This window comes from Hylobates moloch, unplaced genomic scaffold (genome assembly GCF_009828535.3).
Source record: "Hylobates moloch isolate HMO894 unplaced genomic scaffold, HMol_V3 SCAFFOLD_2, whole genome shotgun sequence".
Lineage (NCBI taxonomy): Eukaryota > Metazoa > Chordata > Mammalia > Primates > Hylobatidae > Hylobates > Hylobates moloch.
In genome coordinates this window covers 151637580-151657904 of record NW_026652277.1, presented here as the reverse complement: position 1 = coordinate 151657904, position 20325 = coordinate 151637580, and the positions used below count along the sequence as shown (strand labels likewise).

General features: G+C 35.6%; 1 protein-coding gene across 2 annotated transcripts in view; it reads right to left on the bottom strand.

Moving 5' to 3' along the window:
• Positions 1 to 56: 56 nt before the first annotated feature.
• TBPL1 (TATA-box binding protein like 1) overlaps positions 57 to 20325 on the bottom strand; it is a 35452-nt gene continuing 15183 nt past the window's right edge. For both annotated transcript variants that reach the window (XM_032159385.2, XM_058435572.1), the window contains 6 exons: positions 7378 to 7556; positions 4908 to 4990; positions 4678 to 4741; positions 3074 to 3177; positions 2882 to 2976; positions 57 to 598 (listed from right to left, as the gene is read on the bottom strand). In XM_032159385.2, coding sequence (XP_032015276.1) covers positions 519 to 598; positions 2882 to 2976; positions 3074 to 3177; positions 4678 to 4741; positions 4908 to 4990; positions 7378 to 7512 — 561 coding nt within the window. In that variant the 5' untranslated portion in view covers positions 7513 to 7556 and the 3' untranslated portion in view covers positions 57 to 518. The remainder of the gene's footprint in view (positions 599 to 2881; positions 2977 to 3073; positions 3178 to 4677; positions 4742 to 4907; positions 4991 to 7377; positions 7557 to 20325) is intronic.

The window sequence follows — 20325 nt, the reverse complement described above, 5'->3', positions numbered from 1 at the left end:
GTATGAATACAATTTTTGTTAAAATAGAAAATGGGGAATAAAAGTTACAGAATGGATATGAAGAAAGATCTTTTCCAAACTTTTATTTGTGCACATTCAATTGAAAAAGATAACTTTTACAGGTTCTTTGGTGCCCATATTCAGCATACAAAAATGTAAAAGACTATTCACAAATAAAACACATTAGCTCAAAATGGAAAAAAATAACAATGACAACAATAAAACAATCTAAGGTAGTGCACACTGTGACAGCTCTGCTTATGGGGACATGAGAATTACTGCGAAAATAAATAGAATGTCCTTTTGTAAAAGCAGCAATGTCATGTCTTGTAAACTTCCTTTTATATTACAGCAAGATTTGGAATAAAATCCAAAGGGACTGGAGCTTACACTGTAGCCGTGAATGAATAAAAGAGTCTATTTCCTCAATTACTGTTGGTCCAGTTTTCCTTTTGAGTCCAATGTGCAGCAGGTTTAAAAGGTGCTCAGTTAGAGATTCTAACCAATTAAGTGGTGAATTATAAAATTTCCTTCCTGCTTTCAAACACAAATGGGTAAATCTGTTCCACGGCAGTAGCAACAGCCTTTACATTGGGCCCTGTAACAAACACAATGGAGGAAGGAGTGAGAAGAGTTGGAAAAGGGAGCACTAGGAAAAACTGATTTTCCAGAATTAAAAATATTCAAGTGGTATAGAATATCAAGTTAACTGTTTAAAAAAAAAACTACACATAAAATTATACACATAGCCTTAATAAGTAAAAATAATACAGATTTTGTTCTGGGCAATTAAAGGACATATGAAACACAAAATGAGGTTATTCACTTTGTTTTAGGGCACCAGACTGAAAAAAAACTGCATACAAACTATCATGGACTAATATAAAAAGCACTGTAATATAATATGTACATGAAAGGAAGGAGTAACAAATGGGACTAGATAACAGCTATCCTTTAAATCACTATTATCTGGCTTCTGGTTAGGCTACAACAGAGGCTCAGGAATATGGAGGAACACAGCAGAGTGAAACAAAGCTGCTACCAAAATGTTGGGAAACCAGAATGCTGTTTTAAAATATATGGTTTAAAAATCTCCACAGATTTACCACCACGGGGTATCCACATATTTATTACCAATCTGGTCATTTCACCCTCAGAGCTTATACAAGTCAATAGAAAACAAAAAAAGCACAAGGCTAGGAGCTGACCATGCTTTATGCTAATTCTTGAACAACTTTATAAAAATGTAATCTTTCATTCAAATTGCTAAAAAGAAACATAAAAAAGGACAATGAAACTATTCTCATAAAATTTATTTTGAATAAAAATGGCTTCACCAATACACACTTACCTCTTTGAAAGACCCAGGAAACTAACAAATCCATCCACTGTAAACTCTTTGAAGGTCCTAACCACATCCTATCTTGGTCAGGTCCTTCCTGACTCACTTTACCCCCACGCTGCTATGCTTTGCTCATGGAAACCAATTCAGTAACATTTCACAGGATATTCCTGATCTAAGTAAATAATGCATACTACTTAACCAAGTCAATTGTCTTCAGTTTGTTATTGTTTTGTTTAGTATCTAGTAACTCAGTAAATACAGAGTTTTACATATGCATTGTTTTATTATATACTTAGTAGAGATTGATCAATAGGCTTTGGGGCTTCTCAGACATCCAGGCTCCAAAGTGTAGAAACAGAGAGCTGAAAGAAGGGAACAAACAGACTCATCTCCTATCATCCCATATTTAAGATGCAGGTGGGATCTTGGGAATACGTTTTGAAAGTCCCCAAGGAAGATGGAAAAACCCATGGGATGAGTCAAAACTAAAGTTTGTTTGTTGACAGACTAAATTATTTTCCTCTACGGATTGAAGAAAGAAAAAATAAAGCTCAAGGACATTAAAGACATTTTCTTTAATTCTTTTTTGCCTAAGGTTGGGCCTGACTCCCAAGCAATGCCTCGGTACAATTTATAATCATACTACCATTAAAATGTCACACAGCATGCTAATGCTACCCTTTGACATGAATGCCTAGTTTTCTGAAACCACCCTTTCTCCAAATAAAGATTCAAAAGATATAGCAAGACAAACATAACAAACAGGTACCAATTATATTTAATATTTTGCTTATGTAAAACCTCCGTGAAATTTATAAAATGAGTTTCTGAGAATTTTAAATGTAAGATATCATCAATTTACAAAAAAAAATACTATAGATACATATACCAGAAAATATATATATATATATATATGTATGTATTTTTTTTTGAGACAGAGTCTCACTCTGTTGCCAGTCTGGAGTGCAGTGGTGCGATCTCGGCTCACTGCAACCTCTGCCTCCTAGGTTCAAATGATTCTCTTGTCTTAGCCTCCCGAGTAGCTGGGACTACAGGCGTTCACCACCACGCCCAGCTAATTTTTTGTATTTTTAGTAGAGACGGGGTTTCACCATGTTGGCCAGGATGGTCTTGATCTCTTGACCTTGTGATAAGCCCGCCTCAGGATTCTAAAGTGCTGGGCTTACAGGCATGAACCAACGCACCTGGCCCACCAGAATATTTTTAAAGCTCCACACTGGAAACTTTGTCCAATAAGAATGAATGATCTACATACAACTACACAGAATATAATATAGATGAAACTCACTAAGATAATACTGAGTGAAAAAAGACACAAAATAGTATGTGTAACATTTATAAATAGTACAAAAGTAGGTAAAATGCATCTACAGTGTTAAAAGTCAGGAGACTGGTTCCTCTTAAAGGGCAGAAGTGACTGAAAGGAACAAATCACACATTATTTCTATCTTGGTATGAGCATCTTGTATCATTCAATCCATAATTGACAAGTTTGGTTTCAATATCATAGAATACCTGTTACTGTGATACTTCCTGTCGAAAAAATCTGTAACGTAGCTCTTAGAGATTTTATCCGATAGCACACAGCAGGATGAAGTTCAGGTTCGTAACTACACAAAATAAGCCACAATTAATATAAATATTTATACCCTGACTAGTAATTTCAAATTTGGTAATTTATCAAGATAAATTGCTTCAAAGACTTACCTGGCATGAGGTCTATTGTTCTTTGTGAATTCTGGCAAACGGATTTCAAATGGCATGTTACACACTGCCAGAACGTTAACAACCTTAAAATCTGTAAATATTACCTTTAGGAGAGAAGTAAAACTCAATAAATTTATTTTGAAACAAACAAAAAATCTGCTCATCATGGCAATCCTTAATAACCATCAATCCTTAAAAACAAGAGCAAACAAGATAAAACAAAAACATTTTAAGTGTATGTTTAGTACTGTAAGTTGTGTAGCATGGAAAGCTTTAATTCAGTTTTTTAAAAAGCTCAAAAACTCCATTAAAAAATTAAAATCTGAGGTATTTGCATGATCAAACAGTATGGGTCTTTCTAATTATATGTTTAATTATTTAATACTTTAAGTAAAATATTTAAAACTACTGAGAAAGGAGAGAGAATACTGAGGGAGAAAATTTAAGTCCAGGTCATCCTGCTAGAGTAAAAATGGAAAAGATGTCACTTTAAAGTCAGTAAATACAGAGTGTACACTGGGCTCCAAAAGTTAGCTGTTTTTCTCATATGCAATAAGGCAAAATGACATTTCTGTGAGATTAGCTAGATGTTTATTTTCTTTCTGGGGATAGAGTGATAAAGTTGTTTCTAACTAATTGGGATTTCTCTCAACACTTCTGTTACACTAAGAAAAGAAGTTCCAAGGCTGAAAACAATGCTCTTAACATTAATAACTTTGGCCACTCCTACCAACATTTTCAACGTTTCATCTCATTATCTTTTCAAACATTCCTCCTAAAACCACAATTTTGGGTGAGCAAACTATCCTTCAACTCAGCCTTGCACACAGCAGTTGTGCAAAGCCAGGAAACCGCAAAGTGGCAGCACTCTCAAATCACAGTACAACTCAAGACTCTCTCTACCGCCACCCTCCTCAAGCACCAACCCCCCACTCCCCACCAGCCGTTCAGTCTCTTCCTATCACCCTCTACTTCAGAGAGACTGAGTCATCAGAGGGAAAGGTAACTTCCTATCCCCACTTCTACAAACTTGTCTCAATCCCAAACAGCCTTGCCCTCATCTTCAGGAACCATTCTCATCTTTATCTTTCATTTATTCATCATTTGCAAGTGACCTAGCAAGTCCATAATATGTAATCATTTTATTCAAAGGTATACCTCTATCAAGTTATAGTGATGAGGCTGACATGCCAGTGACAGTCACGTTACAAGTAGGAGAGCCCGCCAGCTGGTGTGTCCCTGTCAACGGCCTCTGCCATTCTGTATTCACCACTCTGACCTGGCATTCTTGAGATGACCAAAAACCATTTTGTTTGTGTACGTCAGAGGTGAAAACACTTAAAAGAGTTGAAAAGGAAATTAACTTGTGAGGAAACAAGTCTCTTTATGGAAAGGAATTAGGGAAAAAGCTAGGATCCTTTGCAAATACCCACATGGCCACATTTTGCTACTAATTTTCACACTGAAGGGCAGTATTAAAAAACTTAGAAAAAGTTTAATCATAAGAATAGTATGTATAGTGATTTCGAGTCTACTACAATTTTTAATTCTACAAAAATAAATCCTTGAATATTTGTAGTTTAGTTACCGTTCGAAAACGTTACCTGAAAACCTAGTTTCTGCAGACTGCGGGCTAAGCGTCTGGCACCAAATTTAGCTTCTTCTTCACTACGGTTTTAAGGAAAGAAAAAGATTATCAGTTACACAGGAAATAAATTTTATACTGAGGAACATAACAAACTTTACATATGATTTTGCTGTTAAGTCTAGGAAAATGTTCTTTCCATGAGGGAAAAAGTAAAAAATAAAAATAAAAAACCCAAGTAGCATTTACCTTGTTGCTCCAGTGCAAATAATTTTTCCTGAGGACCAAATTGTAGCTGTAATTCTAGGTTTTCTAAGCTTCATTAATACTTTCTGGGGGAAAAAAAATCTGATTACCTCATAAGCATTATTTTTCGCATAAGATTGTGTTCTATATAGTCATATTTATGTCCAAATACTACTCTCCAAGCTTATCCAAGACTGCAATAACTGGTCTCCAAATCAACCACTCTGAAATCAAGTACAATACTGAACACAAAGAACATATTAATCCAAAAAGACATTTGATTAATTAAAAATACAAGGTGTACAGAAATCTCTCTATACACTTGAAATCAATGTACTCCAAGTATATGAACAATTCAACTCTCATTCCACCCCAGTCACATAGCTGGAACTTGCATGGTTCCTCACACACACCAAATCTGTTCATGCCTCAGAAGCTTTGCGGTAGCTGTTGCTTTCATTTGGAATATTATCCCCTCAATATTCTCACTTCATTCAGGTCTCTTACCAGATGTCACCTCCTGAAGAGAGGCCCTCCCTAATCATTTCCCTGAAACACCCATCCCTTCATCGCTTTCTAATTCCTAACTCTGCTTTCTGCTGCTTCATGGTACCCATCACTACTTTATATTGCATCCTAGAGTTGAGATGCTTATTACATACTCAAGTTCAACATTGGCATCTTGAATAAAGGAGAAATGTTGGAGCTGGAGATGTAATTAGAAATTCATTAGCTTTGGAAGGCATTTAAAGCTATGGGTTACAATGAAATAACTACAGAGTGTGTATAAATAGGTCAAGGACTAAGCTCCAAGAAAATATGCAAATTTAAATTTTCATTCCAACTTTTCATTAATGGAAATATTTGTTAGATGCTCATTCTATGTAAGAAAGACATAAATGCTCACTGACTAACATATAAATGAATCAGACGTTTCTGCTTAAAATTTTTGTTACATTTTGTGTTCTTCATTCTCTGTCATATGCCATATTATCAAACAAGAATGCTATTAAAACTGGGCAGACTCAAAATTTACCAAAGATTAAGATAAAATTTGAACTAAAATACATTATAAAATTTCACATACAAGTGACTGAGAAACACTTGACTGAGTTTATCCTACATTTAATTGTCTCTCACCACCACCAGCTTGTCTATCAACTCAGATTTTTCAATTAACCTTCCTTAAAAAAATTACTTCTTTTCCATATGTCATGCTGAAGTACCAAAGCAATGTTAGGCATATTCCTCTCTGAACTTTTGAGCAGACATATTTATTACTTTTCTAAAGGAAAGATGGGATTGCTGACAAACTTGAAAATCTTTGTGAGTCACTGAAATTTTTAATTGAATTTAATTTCTCTTTACTTAGTTTCTAGTACTAAGAATGGAGGCTGAGGCAGGAGAATGGTGTGAACCCGGGAGGCGGAGCTTGCAGTGAGCTGAGATCGCGCCACTGCACGCCAGCCTGGGCGACAGAGCGAGACTCCATCTCAAAAAAAGAATTAATGACGGCCAGGCACGGTGGCTCATGCCTATAATCCCAGCACTTTGGGAGGCTGAGGTGGGTGGATCACGAGGTCAAGAGATTGAGACCATCCTGGCCAACACGGTGAAACTCCGTTTCTACTAAAAATACAAAAATTAGCTGAGCGTGGTGGTGTGCACCCGTAATCTCAGCTACTCGGGAGGCTGAGACAGGAGAATTGCTTGAACCCAGGAGGCAGAGGTTGCAGTGAGCTGTGATCGTGCCACTGCATTGCACTCCAGCCTGGCGAAAGAGTGAGACTCTGTCTCACTAAAAAAAAAAAAAAAAAAAATAGGTATCCTGGCATCTAATTTTTAAAGCTAAATAGAGCCTTGAGATACATTCTTAATTTTCATAATAAACGTGTAAAATACATATTCATCTCATCAATCTTTGGTTTATAATGACATCCAATGTCTTTTATAATGTTAATCTCAAAACACTAAGGTTTTATTATTACTTATTAATATTCAGGCTTTAAAATATTACAGGTTTAAATTTTAAGATGTCCAGGTTAAGATATAAATCATATTATTTTCAGCAGTTTGTTATGAAAGAAAACCATCTACCTTAAAGAATATGACAATTAAAATATTATAAAAATTATAATATATATTAAGGCATCATTCAAATGTAATTATATTTGAATAGGTACATGTGTGAATATAAAGGTCCCTTTCTTCAGTTAAAATCAATTGAGAGAACAATAAAATGTCTCTGTAACCAATGAGTTCTTTGCTGATTCAGGTACCAGCACTCTATGTACAAAAGCTTGCACCTCCATGAGAGGAGGGATTGCTTTTACAGGGCTCACTTCTGTATCCAGGACAACCAGCACATGGTAAGGTGCTCATAAACTATCTGTAGAATGAATACATTTTAGTATCAGTCATAGAACTATAAAATTAGGCTATGTAGTACAAATACGAAAACTCAGATACTTACTCCAACATCACGTTTATAAATTACATTTGCTCCTTCCAAAGCAATCTTCCTTAAGTTTAAATGACATCTTGTTCTAAAAACACAGACTACATTTGTAATTAGAATGTCCAATGCAACATCACTGTCTGCATCCATTGGGGTGGTTTTAAAATTTAGCTTTCCACCACGAAGATCACATCCTGAGAAATAAAACAGAATAAAGTCATTAAACTTAAATGTTCTGTTAATTCACTTTTCACAAACAATTTTGAAATTGAAATGTAAAAAATGAATCCATATTATTTATTTTTCAAATGTTACTAGAATCAAATCATGTCCCTGGCCGGGCACAGTGGCTCACGTCTGTAATCCCAGCACTGTGGGAGGCCAAGGTGGTTGGATCATCTGAGGTCAGGAGTTCGAAACCAGACTGGCCAACATAGTGAAACCTGGTATCTACTAAAAATACAAAAATTAGCCAGGCATGATGGTGCATGTCTGTAATTCCAGCTACTAGGGAGGCTGAGGTGGGACAATCACTTGAATCCAGGAGGCAGAGGTTGCAGTGAGCCGAGATTGTACCACTGCATTCCAGCCTGTGAGACAGAGTGAGGCTCTGTCAAAACAAACCAAATCATGTCCTTTCTTCTCCCCACTAAAAATGTCATTTTTAAAAAAACTAACACGACATCTAATATATTTCAAAATCTAGGCCTAACTTTCATTCCTTAAACTAAAAAGTAACTTTTACTTGCCAGGAGCTTGCCAGACTTATCTCCTGCTATTCACCTCTACAAACACTATGTTCCAGGTGTACCACAGCAATGACAAATCCCCAAATGCACCACATTCAAGGGTTGGACTCTGGTCCCAATGTCTAACCATTAGTGGCATACAACCCTTCTCATGCAACTTGCTGGTACTATAAAAAATACGACATACTTCTATTTCAAGCAGAGTAATTGACTTAAGTTTAAAGCAGCAAAAATATGAATAACATTTACTAAGAGACTTTTCTCATTACTAACCATTCATTCATTATTTTCTTTCTGAACACCTATACACTGAAGATAATGGAGGCAAAAAAATGATTAAGGCAGTCTTTTGTCGTCAAGGAGTCTGCAAACTTGGGTGTATAGGAGGAGCTCTATCAAATAATTTGCATAATACCATTTTTATCGAGATCAGAATCTTCCAACATGTATTTGCCGAGACTCCTATGATTTATACAAACAAACAAGCCCCAGTTTTTACTAAGTATGTGACCCATGACCCAGCTAAAAAATTCTCTCTTTGCGTTTTCACACTTCAAAAAATAAACGGCAATTTGACTTAACTCACAAAAAGATCAGAAAATGGTAAAAACATACTATAGTTGTCTTTAAAATTCCTTGCAGCCACAATGTAAAAAACTAGTATTCTTTATAATAAGGATTCAAATTATTATATAACTAGAACAGTGAAGGGGCCAAGGGTCTAAATAAAGAAGGTCTTGTTTCTCTGCCTTTCAGTTTCTGATAGAACACAGTGGCAAACCAGACCAAGACTTCTGACACCTCTATAAGACCATATGGCATTCAACTCTGTGTATCAACTGTACCTCAACTTCATTATATTTTTTCACTCTTATATTCCCATATTCCCTTCAATCTGTGTATCTTTTTGTTTTTCTGTTCTTTGTGCATGTTTAAGCTACCTCAAATAATTTTTATGTATGAGGAGTGAGGCAGGGGTGACAATAGGAACTGATGGATAGATATATAGGCAGACAGACTAAAAAGCAGAGGCACAGGGCCAGTTTATTACCATTGGTCTTAGCACGTGCAACATCTGACTCATCACTTAATACCTATCAGAACTTGGGCAAGTTATGTAACCTGTGTCTCAGTGTTCTCATATATAACATGGAACAGATCATGCCTACCACAGAGCAGTGTTGTGAAAATTATATAATGTATGAAAAGTACTTAGCATATATATCTAGGATATTGTAACAGTAAATGACAGTAATTATTGATGAAATAAGTTCAAATCAACAGGGAGAGGATTTCTTAGCACTACTTCCCATGATTACATCAGAGCCCAGTTACTGAGCCATCTGGACAGCAGCAGGTTTTCTGCTAGGCTCCTGGCTGCTTACCCCAACATCCATTCCACCCTGCCTTCATAATGGTCAGAGCTCAGATGTTTAGCTGAGTACAATGTGGCAGAAATAAAATACTATAGATGTCAGCCTCCCTGGCAACAACTGGTATAGCCAACTGGCCACCTGAATATGTTCTGGTCAACGAGACATAAAATAAAATGGTTATGTATCTTCTGGGAAGTCTACTTAGGGCAACCAACTAAACCAGCAAGGGCTCCTTTGCCTTTCTGCCTTTTTTCATTCTTGCTGTCTAGAGGTTGGAGATGAGAGCTAGGGCTCAAGTAGCCAATTTTGCACCACGAGACAATGAGGATGAGGATGGTGGAACAACAAGATAGAAGCAGCCTGGGCCCCTGACGCTGTGAATCTCCTTATTATCCCTGTTCTTCTTACTTCTAGACCTCATGAGTATGAGAGAAAAATCAGTTTCCCTCATGTTGGATTTCTGTGATATACAGCCAAACCTAATCCTAACTGTTGCACATCCCTTGAGGATAAGCTACCACAAGGCAACTACTGAAAAAGAAACTTCATGCGAATCAACTATCAAATTTACTATTTTACTTGTTTTTATATCAAACAGGAGAAAACAAATTGACTCAGATTTACTACTTTGAGTTCTACTCTACTCTGAATTTACTATTTTGAGTTCTGCCTGAGGGGACAACATTAAGGAAGATATAAGTAAAACTAAGTTAAGAAAAAAAAAGGGTAAAGCAAATCTGTGTGAATGCAAAAAAGAAGACTTGAAATTCAAAATTGATGATTTTTCAGCATTTCAGCAACTTAAATTTAAAAAATAAGATCATGGGAATAGTTCGTCATAAGTTACTAAGTATTCATATTTTATAATATGAATAACCTGACAAGCAGGCTCAGAAAAGATTGCTTTAATAAGTTTTCAATTAAAGATGCAATATAAAAAGTCAATACTTTTTTAAAAGAGGCAACCTACATAAAAGACCACATTTTTCAAAGCATGAAAAAAGGCCCACTTGCAATCAGTTCATCTATCTTGTAGAACAAGAGCACAGAACTGGATATTAACAAAGATTTACTTTTTAAAGCTAAACATATTATATCCCTTTTCAATAGGATAATTAGAATGACAGTCCAATGAAACAGACAAATCTCAATTTCTTTTCTTTCTTTTTTTTTTTTTTTTTTTGAGACCAAGTCTCCCTCTGTTGCCCAGGCTGGAGTGCTGTGATGCGATCTTGGCTCACTGCAACGCGATCTTGGCTCACTGCAACCTCCGCCTCCTGGGTTCAAGCAATTCTCTGCCTCAGCCTCAGGCACCCACCACCATGCCCAGCTAATTTTTGTATTTTTAGTAGAGACAGGGTTTCACCATCTTGGCCAGGTTGCTCTTGAACTCTTGACTTCGTGAGCCACTGCTTCGGCCTCCCAAAGTGCTGGGATTACAGGTGTGGGCCACCACGCCAGGCTGACAAATGGCTCAGTTTCTACAAAGCATCTGATTGCCTAACATGTCCCTTGTATTTTTAAGTGTAGTGACATAATTTATCGATGGGCTAAACACGTCTATCTAACTAAATATTAGTAGTTTAAAGGCTTAGGTTATTCTTGAAAACACAGACTCACCACTTTGTTTAAACTAAAACAAGAAGAACAATAAAACAGCTAAAGGAAAGATGGAAACTAATTCCCAGAAGGGAATATTCCAAATTGTTTATGACTATAATGGTACCTACACTTAAACATCAGAATCACCTATTTCCCCTACTAAATTCTAAGCTTCTTGAGGTGAAAGACTGTTTTATAGGTCTATATATTTCCACGGCTCAACATCGTATCTGACATATTGTAAATGTTCAATTATTTGGTGTATGAATGCTATGAAATCCAACATTTCAAACTCCTAACTATATTAAATTTCTCGTCTACCTAGAATTCCAAATTATTTCTTTTAATTCTAAGCATGAATAAAAAAAAAACTGTTAGCAAGGCTGAAACTATTTCCAAAGCCACCTATTTTCACTGAATGCAAAAGAGTTAACGATCTTTTTTTCCTACAAGCCCTTTGACACAACATTCATGAAAATGCATATACAGTATACTTCATTATATTTCATGGTGGTTTATACATGACTTTTTTTAACTGGTTGTATAGATTCCAAGGGGAAGGTGTTTAAGCAACTCCACCAAAAATACAGCATTTGAAAGCGACATTTAAACTCACAAGGCTATTAAGCCTGCTAACCATGGCACTACCATATATTTAAGATATGCAAAAAGACAAAAAGAACACAATGAACATCTATGTACCTATCACTCAGCTGAAAAAATAAACATTACAGTACAACTGATGCCTCCCCATGCAGTTCTTCCAAATCACATCCTCCTCACCTTTCCCTCCAGAGAAAGCCTCTACTTTCAATTACGGTCTTATCATTCTCATATATTTCTCTTAAACTTGTTATACATACACAGTATTATGTTCCTAAATCCAATTAATTCTTGATTTTTAAAAGACTATTGATGAATCTGGTTTGCTAATACTTCATTTAGTTATTGGGTAGAATTAGCCTATACTCTTCCTTTCTTGTATTGTCCTTATCTGGTTTGAGCATCAAGATTATACTAGACTCATTAAACAATTTAAGGTGGCTTATTTCTTTTTTCTTTCTTTCTTTTTTAATTCTCTGGAAGACAGGTTAGAAGACGTTACCTGAAGATTATCTGGAACTGTTTCTTGTTTGATAAATTTTTAAAGACAATTTCCAATTTTTAAATTAGATTGAATTTAAACTTTTAAATTCAATTTCTTTAAGAGTTTAAAAATAATTCATGTCTCTGTTTTCTTCAAGTCTATTTTGCTAAATTAAATTTTCCATTTCTTCTAAATTTTAAATTTTACTGGGCATACAATTCTTCATGGTTGTCTTAATAATCTTTTAAGGTCTCTGTTGTAGCCTACTTATCCTTTTTTCATTGTAGTATCATTTATTCCTGCTTTTTATTGCTCTCGTCAATCTTGCTTTTCCACTTTGGTTTCTTCCCAGAACAAACTATCAGTAGCTGATCCTCTCTAGTGAATTTTTTGCCCATGTCCATTGTTTCCTTCCTTCCACAGATTTAATATATTCTTTTTCTAATTTCTTACATGAAAGTATTTAAGTTGAATACTTAATAGTTTTTAACTGTCTTTTCTTGTATAAACATTTAAGACAATTATAACCCAGTGTCTTAGGTATGACTGAAGTTGGATATGTGTTTTCATTATTCCTTAATTCTAATGATATTAAAATTCATTTTTTTCTTAGACTAATCATTTATTTAGCACTTCTTTGCATTTACTAGTAATTGAGGAAATGCTAACTTAAAAGAATAAGATGCCACTTACTTATATTGGCAAATATCAAACAATGTTGAAAGTATGAGTAAATCAGCGTTCTCTTACAGTCTGGTACAAAAACTTTCTATAGGAGATACTCTGGCTGTGTGTATTCAGATAATTTAAAATGTAAATATATGTGGAACTATAGTCAACCAGTAACAATAAGAAATAACTGAACTCGTCTGGGCACGGTGGCTCACGCCTATAATCCCAGCACTTTGGGAGGCCGAGGTGGGTGGATCACTAGGTCAGGAGTTTGAGACCAGCCTGACCAACATGGTGAAACCCTGTCTAAAAATACGAAAATCAGCCGGGCGTGGTGGTGCACGCCTGTAATCCCAGCTACTCAGGAAGTTGAGGAAGGAGAATTACTTGAACCCAGAAGGCAGAGGTTGCAGTGAGCTGAGATTGTGCCACTGCACTCCAACCTGGGTGACAGAGCAAGACTCCATCTCAAAAAAGAAAAAAAAGAAATAACTGAACTGACCAAAGCATAATAAGATGATATATTGCAACTTTATTTATAACAGAAACAACCTGTACATCCAATGAAAAGGAACTAGTTAAATAAAGTACAGAACAGTCTTATATAATAGACTACTAAATGGATTTTATAAATTATAAAGCTAGACAGATGTAGAGATGTAGACAGAGGTCCATAATGTTTGCCAGAGTAGAAAAAATTATATGTCTAATTATGAGTTCATTTTGGCTTATGTATCTACATATGCACTTACATAGTTATATCTGCCAAAATGTTAACAACTGTTCTATTCAGAGAATTGGCACAGCAGGGTGACTTTTTTTTTTTTTTTTGGTAAAGTCTGGATCTTTTAAAATAAAAAAACAAATTTTATATATATTAGGTTTAATATAAGAAAAATAGTTGTTCTCATTCTGATTTAAATACAAATACCAATTATTTGCCCACTGCCCAAGGCCTAATATTAAGACATAGCTTGATCAGGTGTTTGTCTTGTTTCTCAAGGAAATGGCTTAGTGTGATTTGTCAAATATCTTCTTATAAAAAAAGCAAACTTCAAAACTGTAGCCCTTCAGGAAGTGGCATATTTCTAGCTTTCTATTAAAATGCATCATAGAAGTTAAAGCACATTCTTCCCCACTCAATGATTTTGTATACAAGAACACATCATCTGTATTTTTGGTCCTCTTTCTAGTGGTATTCAAAAACACTACTCCAGCAACTACAATGAATTGAAACCTTAACTGGAAAACATCACCACCTTCTGGCTTTTATGACAAATTGCATCAAAGACTACTGCATTTAAAATTTTCCACACCAGGAAAGATATTTAAACTGAAAGGCCACAATAAACCCTGTCATAAAAACGAAGCAAAAATAAACCTAAAATCTAATTGAAAGCCAAGAGAATAAATAAACCTGAGAATATAGAAAAGAAGAATCTAGCTACTTAAAGTGTACTCAAGTTGAAGGTGAGGATACAGAGGAATGGGCCTCAAGGTTCTAACCACAAAATTACCATCTATGATCTGAGAAATGGCAGAAGCAGGGGAGGACTGATAACAGACCAATTTGCAAACACAATAGGAACCCACATGGTCTCCTAGAGAGAGCTCTTTTCTAAAAGAAAGACACGCCATACAAAGTAACCTCATATCCTTTATAAAGCTCCCAAAATAGTAGATTAGGAAACAGACATTTTGTGTCCCAATCCCAACACATTACTTGACAGTCTCTCAACACATGCCTAGAATCAAGATGAAGAAAAGCTAACATTTGCCTTTTAGAACGATGTTCTTTCGTATCTGTTGGATAGTATAAAATAAGCCTTATAAAAGAGGGCTCTGACCTAGTGTTCCCATTTAGCTATGTGACACTGGGCCACTTACCTAACCGCTCTCTAAATCTTCATTTTCTCATCTATAAATTGGTGATAATATCACCTGTACCTCCCAGGGTGCTTTTAAGGATTAAATATTATTATCCATGCCAAGTATATAGCATACAGTATGTGTTCATTAAATGGTGGCTATTACTGACAGATGGATTCACCAATAGTTGAATATTAATTGTATTATTTAATGAATTGATACAAAACTTGAGAACAGTTCCAGATGAGGGGGAAAAAAAAAAACCAAGATCATAATAGGTTAGGCAAGGGTCAGCACACTACAGCCAATGGGCCAGTGCCTGCTTTGCCCTGTTTTGCAAAAGTTTTATTGGAACACAACCATGCCCATGTGTTTCCATAATGACTATGCAGCACAACTGAGTAGTTGTGACAAGAACCAAACGAACCACAAGCCTAAAATATTTACTCTCTGGCCCTTTAAGAAAAAGTTTGCTGATTACTGGACAAGCCCAAAGAGGCACTACCAAGAAAATAAAATTTATCACTGATAAATTTAAGGCCCTTATTTTTAATTAAAATGACAAAATGTCTGTATAACATGGTCCTTGATTGGATCCTGGTTTTAACAAATCAGTGTAAAAGATATTTGAGAGAAATTTGAGTGATTTGAGTGGATCTGAATAGATCTGAGTGACATGAAATTATGAAATTACTGTTAATTTTGTTAGAAGAGGAAATACAGTGGTTATGTAGACAGACTTTTTTTCAGAGATGTAGACTCAAATACTTGGGGGAATGTCTTGTCTGCAATTTAACTTTAAAATCTTTCACTGTTTGAACTCAGTAACAAATACATTGAGATACAATTTCAGATGACTCTTGATGTCTGGAATCTTGCCACCAAACAAATTTGGATAATCTATTCTAAGATACAGCACAGACTTGGATAGTAGTTATCACAGTATTTTAGGACCAAAAAATGCTGTATTACTGCTTCACCTCTTAACGATTATTAGATCAAGATGACAGAGATTACATCCAACTAAAAAGCTTTTGCACAGCCCAGGAAACTATTAACAGGTGAAAAGCCAACCCACAGAACAGGAGAAAATACGTGCAAATTATATATCTGATAAGAGATTAATATCCAGAATATATATCAGAAATTCAACCAACTCAGCAAAAGAAACAAATAGTCTGATTAAAACATAAGCAAAACACCTTAACAGACATTTCTCAAAAGAAGACATACCAATGACCAACAGGTATATGAAAAAATGTTCAACATCACTTATCATAAGGAAAATGCAAATCAAAACCACAATGAGATACCACCTCACTCCAGGTAGAATGGCTATTAAAAAAAAACAAACAACAACAACAACAACAACAAAAACACCTAGGTATTGGTGAGGATGTGAAGAAAAGGGAATACTTTACACACTGTTGGTAGGATAGTAAACTCATACAGCCATTATAGAAAACAGTATAGAAGTTCCTCAAAAAATTAAAAATAGAACTACCACATGATCCAGCAATCCCACTGCTGAATATATATCCAAACAAAATGGAATCAGGATGTTGAAGAGATTTCTGTACTTCGCTATTTACTGCAGCACTATTTATAATAGCCAAGATATGGAATCAATCTAAGTGTCCAACAACGGAAGAATGGATAAAGAAAATGTGAATATTATTCAGCTGTAAGAAATCTTGTCATATGTGACGTTAGTGAACCTGGAGGACATCATGTTATTCCTCATGATCTCACTCATATGTGGAATCTTAAAAAAAAAAAAAAAGGTGTTATCATAGAAGCAGAAAGTAGAAGAGTGATTAACAGAGACTGAGGAGAAGAGGATGAGAATGAAGGGAGGTTGGTCAATGGATTTAAAATTACAATTGGATCAGAGGAATAAGTTATGGTGTTCTATTGCACAGTAGGGTGACTATGGTGAACAGTAAAGTATTGTATATCATAAAATAGCTAGAAGAGAGGCTTTTGACTGTTCCTGTCACAAAGAAATGATAAATTCATGAGGTGACAGACACCCTACCCTGATTTGATCACTACACAACAAATCTGTGCCTCATAAATATGTACAATATGTACAATCATGTGTCAATTAAAAAATAAAAAACCAGCCTGGGCAACACAGACAGACTAAATTTCTACAACAAATTTTAAAATTAGCCAGATATGTTGGTGCATGCCTGTGGTTCCAGCTACTTGGGAGGCTGAGGTGCACTGAACCTGGGAGGTTGAGGCTGCAATGAGCTATGATGGCACCACGGCATTCCAGCCTGGGTGACAGAGTGAGACCCTGTCTCAAAAAAATAAAGCAAAACAAAAACAAAAACAAACCTTGGTGACAGATATATGAGTGTTCATTACACTACTGTCTCCACATTTCTGCCTAAAAGTTTCCATAATAATTTCTAACAGCTGTTTAAGATTAGGACTTTATTTAATAATAGGTTTACAACATGGGGTTCAAAATGTACTGTATTACTTAAACAAACACATATACACATAAGTTAGATAAGAATGTCCAGACCAAAGAGAGTAATAGCCTTTGCTATTGAAATATCCAGAATTTATCAAATTATTATTTAAAGATATTAAAGATATTATTTCCACATACCCAAAGGAAAGTACGACGGTGTGAGATATAAAAACAGTGAGCTGTGTGAAGAAAATCTTAGGACATTTAGCATAAGAATGGAAAAAGAGTGGTTGTTCTCAAATAACTGAATAAAAAAGAAAATTGACAGAGTCAATTGAGGTCACATGAAAGATTTCATGAAGCCACACAAAAAACCACATACTTAACACTGCAAAGTGGTGGGCTCCCCAGAAGATACGTGTCCAAAAAGGGAAGGTAGGGCTAGATAATTAACCAACAGTTAGGAGTGGCACAAAACAAGTCTTCTATTAGGTGAAAGATGAGACTAGACTGATGGTTTTTAAGATTCCCATCTAATTCTAAAATCCCAGGAGTCTAACATAGATGAAGATACATTCTAGACAAATGTAGGAATTATACAGTAAATTTCCATTTTAATTCTAGAATTATTCTGTTAGTTTAGATAAATTATCATCAATTCTGAATTCCCCACTTTCCCTTCAGCATGCATTTGTGTTCAAAGGGGCAGTAATGGGAGAGAGTTAGATGCACTAAGGTCTAACAGTTGAAAACCTTGAACTTGTTTTGCAGGGTGACATTCTATCATGAGGACATTTAGGAGTCAGTCCACAAGGTTGGCATTTTTATAGTCTAGCCACATGAAGAAAATTTTACCAACAGTTTGCCTGGCCATGAAAAACCTTGTATCTTCCAAAGGAAAGGACTGTATATTTTACCACCCGTAAAACATTTAACAAATGCTTAAATGAAAGCAAAGGTATTTGATGTACAAAAACCATCAATACATTCAGTTAAACAGAAAGTTAAACTGTCTTCATTACATATGTCTACCTACTATCGATGAGACTCAATCTAGATATTCAGTCTGAAGACTGTTAAGCAGGTAGCATTCATTTGAATAATTTTGTATCAAAGTGAATTATGGTTAAAAAAATCTATATTAAGAAAGCTACAAGGTACTATTTTTTAATGGAAATTAGTCAACAACTCTGAGGTTGCCAGCATCTATTTACTAAAAAAAAAAGAAAGGAGTGTATTTTATGCTTCAGTCAACGACATTATTTGTAATGGTGTCTAAAAGGTGACGGGGAAAGATTTAAGATGATACTGATTTTCTGAATGACTGCTTAAGAAAAGATAAGTTCAATGGTTTACATTCTCATGCAAAAATTCTGGTTGAAAAAATGAAATATTTTGCAATATAAGAAGATATAATTGAAAACCTGTCTCATCTTAATAATGTTTCAACAGTAACCTAGTTAAGATTTTCACTGTTTCGAAGAATACTAAAATATATCTATAAAGTAAGAAAACTTGGATGCTGGCCGGGAGCGGTGGCTCACAACTGTAATCTCAGCACTCTGGGAGGCCAAGATGGGTGGATCATTTGAGGTCAAGAGTTGGAGACCAGCCTGGTGAAACCTCACCCCTACCAAAAATACAAAAATTAGCCAGGCATGGCGGTGGGCGCCTGTAGTCCCAGCTACTGCGGAGGCTGAGGCAAGAGAATTGCTTGAAGCCAAGAGGCAGAGGTTGCAGTGAGCAGAGATTGTGCCACTGCACTCCAGCCTGGGCGACAGAGCGGTCTCCATCTCAAAAGAAACAAAACAAAACAAAACAAAAAACTTGGATGCTAAGACAGTAGACATGAATTGTAATGGAAGCTACACGACAGTGGACTAGTTCTGAACTGCTCCTGTTCTCATTTGTAAAACACAATACCATTTACCTCTCATGATTGTTTTGAATAAAAAACTCACAAATTTTGATATCCTCTATTAAAGCAATGTATTAGTCGATGCTAACAATAATATTAACTAATATACTATTGTGGATAAAGGAAAAAAGTGTATTTTACTGACTACAACCTTACATTTGGAAATTCAAACGCAAAGATGAGAAATTTGGCATATGATTCTTTATTATATAAAAGCAAGTTTTATTTTGGATAGATTTCTTAATATTCCAGATAAACTGTCTAAGTATACAAGATTTAAGGAAGATAGCATGTCATTTTCTGATTATATAAGAAATACTCAAATAGTCACCTGGCCAGGCGGATCACAAGGTCAACAGATCGAGATCATCCTGGCTAACATGGTGAAACCCCGTCTCTACTAAAAATACAAAAATTAGCTGAGTGTGGTGGCACGCGCCTGTAGTCCCAGCTACTCGGGGGAGGCTGAGGCAGGAGAATCACTTGAACCCAGGAGATGCAGGCTGCAGTGAGCTGAGATTGTGTCACTGCATTCCAGCCTGGTGACAGAGCGAGACTCTGTCTCAAAAAAAAAACAAAAAAACAAAAAGAAAATAGTCACCCATATCCTAACAGTGATAACTGCTTTTTTCCCGTGCTCATATAAGCACATGATTCTAGGCTCTAAATCCATGTATTTGTCTGTGCATATGAAACAAGATTGGGATCACACACGCTGTCTTACCTAGTCACCAAAGGATTTTATAAAAATCTTGGACAACCTGAGATGTGAAAAGCGGCAATACTGAATTGATTTTCCTTGAATATTAATGAGGGTGAACTTTTCAAACACAGTCATGTGCTGCCTAACAATGTTTTGGTCCAGGGGTACATAATATTATAATACTGTACTTCTACTACACCTTTCCTATGTTTACATACCCAAATACTTACGATTATGTTACAACTGCCTACAGTACACAGTAAAGAAACATGCTGTATAGGTTCACTGCCTACAAGCAATGGGCTATAGTACATAGCCTAGGTGTGTAGTAGATTCTACCATCTGGGTTTATATAAGCATACTCTATGATGTTCACGTGATGACAAACTCACTTCTCAGAACACATCCTTGTCACTAAGCGATGCATGACTATATTACTAACCATTTGTATTTCTTTAAAGTTAGCTGCCTCCTATCTTCTGTTCATTTTCCTTCTAAGATTTCTTATTGATTTATGGAAGCTCTAATATATAAAGAATATTAACCTTTTGCCTGCTTA